The sequence below is a fragment of the Salvelinus sp. IW2-2015 genome, unplaced genomic scaffold (genome assembly GCF_002910315.2).
Source record: "Salvelinus sp. IW2-2015 unplaced genomic scaffold, ASM291031v2 Un_scaffold2397, whole genome shotgun sequence".
Taxonomy (NCBI): domain Eukaryota; kingdom Metazoa; phylum Chordata; class Actinopteri; order Salmoniformes; family Salmonidae; genus Salvelinus; species Salvelinus sp. IW2-2015.
Window position 1 is genome coordinate 89,987 of NW_019943719.1, and position 2,539 is coordinate 92,525.

At 45.8% G+C, this 2,539-nt stretch overlaps 1 protein-coding gene across 1 annotated transcript in view; it reads left to right on the forward strand.

Annotated features, from left to right (window-relative positions):
- Positions 1–2,539, forward strand: part of LOC112073862 (PDZ domain-containing RING finger protein 4-like) — a gene marked incomplete at its 3' end in the record, with an annotated part of 81,359 nt that overhangs the window by 76,246 nt on the left and 2,574 nt on the right. The window contains exon 2 of the mRNA XM_024141098.2: positions 227–486. Coding sequence (XP_023996866.1) covers positions 227–486 — 260 coding nt within the window. The remainder of the gene's footprint in view (positions 1–226; positions 487–2,539) is intronic.

The window sequence follows — 2,539 nt, forward strand, 5'->3', positions numbered from 1 at the left end:
CCCAACAACTCCCAAAATAACCCCCAACTCCCAACAACTCCCAAAATAACCAACAACTCCCAACAACTCCCAAAAGGACCCCCAACGATTATCGTCAATTTCCAGCAACTCAGTTTAAAGACCTCACATAGTCTAGGTAGGCAGTCCATTAAAGCACTATATCAATAGCTGTATCTTTACAGTAACTGTAGTTATAACTGTAATCTCTCTCCTCTCCACATTACAGGTGAATGGGAAGGACCTCTCCAAGGCCAGTCATGACGAGGCAGTGGAGGCGATCCGCTCTGCTAAGGACCCCATTGTGGTGCAGGTGCTCAGGAGGAACCCTGTTGGCCGCGGTGGACATGTTGGCTCCACTCAGGAAGTGCACGTGGTGGACGTGTGCACGCAGACAGACATCACCTTCGAACACATCATGGCCCTGGCCAAGCTCCGAGCCACCACCCCTCCCGTGCCTGACATCTGCCCCTTCCTGCTGTCTGACAGGTAAGATCTGATTTGGGCCGCCCGTATTAAAAAAGCCGCTCAAAGTAAGAATTCTGATCTAGGATCAGGTCCCACATGTCCCCATGTGATTGTATTCATTGTGATCTGAAAGACAAAACAGATCTCTGATATCTGTCCCTTCCTGTTGTCTGACGAGTAGGCTCTGATCTGAGTTATTCAAACAAACACCACTGTCTGGGATGTCAGGGATATGTTTCCCAAAGCCTTGAAAGCTAAAGTAGCACATTATTTGTCTTGCCAACCCAGAATCACACCACTCAAAGAACAGCAAAGTCCAGTACTGTCTCTCGCTGGATTGTGGAGAGAAATAATCTACTGCTTTAGCTATGAAGACATTGATTGAATACTTCAGCTATGAAGACCTGAGATTGAGTTGGATTGTTTATGCGCACAATACAATACCATTTCAAGGCTTGGTGGTCCCGTGTGGCTCAGTTGGTAGAGCATGGCGCTTGCAACGCCAGGGTTGTGGGTTCATTCCCCACGGGGGGACCAGGATGAATATGTATGAACTTTCCAATTTGTAAGTCYCTCTGGATAAGAGCGTCTGCTAAATGACTTAAATGTAAATGTAAATGTAAGGCTTGAAACGTGATAGCAATGCCAAAAAGACCAATCTCTTATGGTGTGTCAAAAAAAATCAAGGCGTACACCATCTGAGATTCTTGAGGTAGACCCTCATAATTTAGACTTTCAAGTTATCAATTGGGGTTTCCTCGAAGACAACAAAAGAKAATGTGTTCATTATTTTCTCTTTCCTGTTAGTTTTTTGTTCATATTGTATTAATCTCTAAGGGGAAGCATACTGTGAAGAAGATAACGTTTGGCGTGAGAATATCTGGGTTTCTCCTCTATGGAGTGAGCCAGTGAAAGATTAGCTGCGCCGGGGGCTTCTCTCTACACGAGGGGTATATTAAGTTGATCATTAATTCCAACAACATCCCATGGATGATTGTCTTAGATTTTTCAAGTATCCAATATCAGTTGGAGTTACATTAAATAAATCAAGTATATGCCAAGCAGCACCAATTATTACAAGCAGGCCGTGTGGGTAGTGGTGATATACTGGTGGAGAGATCTATATTAAGACCTAATAAAGTGTTGGGTCTGGTCAAGTTTAAAGGGCCTGGTCAGATTTAAAGGGTCTGGTCAGGTTTAAAGGGCCTGGTCAGGTTTAAAGGGTCTGGTCAGGTTTAAAGGGTCTGGTCAAGTTTAAAGAGTCTGGTCAGGTTTAAAGGGCCTGGTCAGGTTAAAGAATCTGGTCAGGTTTAAAGGGCCTGGTCAGGTTTAAAGAGTCTGGTCAGGTTAAGGTTGTCATTAAGGTCTGGTCAGGTTCAAAGGGTCTGGTCAGGTTCAAAGGTTGGGTCTTGTCAGGGTTAAAGGGTTCCGTCAGTTTAAAAGGTTGGGTCAGGTTTAAAGGGTTGGGTCAGATTTAAAGGGTTGGGTCTTGTCAGGGTTAAAGGGTTCCGTCAGGTTCAAAGGGTTGGGTCAGGTTTAAAGGGTTGGGTCAGATTTAAAGGGTTGGGTCTTGTCAGGGTTAAAGGGTTGGGTCAGGTTTAAAGGGTTGGGTCTGGTCAGGATTAAAGGGTTGGGTCTTGTCAGGGTTAAAGGGTTGGGTCTTGTCAGGGTTAAAGGGTTGGGTCTGGTCAGGATTAAAGGGTTGGGTCTGGTCAGGATTAAAGGGTTGGGTCTTGTCAGGGTTAAAGGGTTGGGTCTGGTCAGGATTAAAGGGTTGGGTCTTGTCAGGGTTAAAGGGTTGGGTCTTGTCAGGGTTAAAGGGTTGGGTCAGGTTTAAAGGGTTGGGTCTGGTCAGGATTAAAGGGTTGGGTCTTGTCAGGGTAAAGGGTTGGGTCTGGTCAGGATTAAAGGGTTGTGGTCTGGTCAGGATTAAAGGGTTGGGTCTGGTCAGATTAAAGGGTTGGGTCTTGTCAGGGTTAAAGGGTTGGTGTGGTCAGGATTAAAGGGTTGGGGTCGGTCAGGATTAAAGGGGTTGGTCTGCGTCAGGATTAAAGGGGTTGGGTCTTGGTCAGGA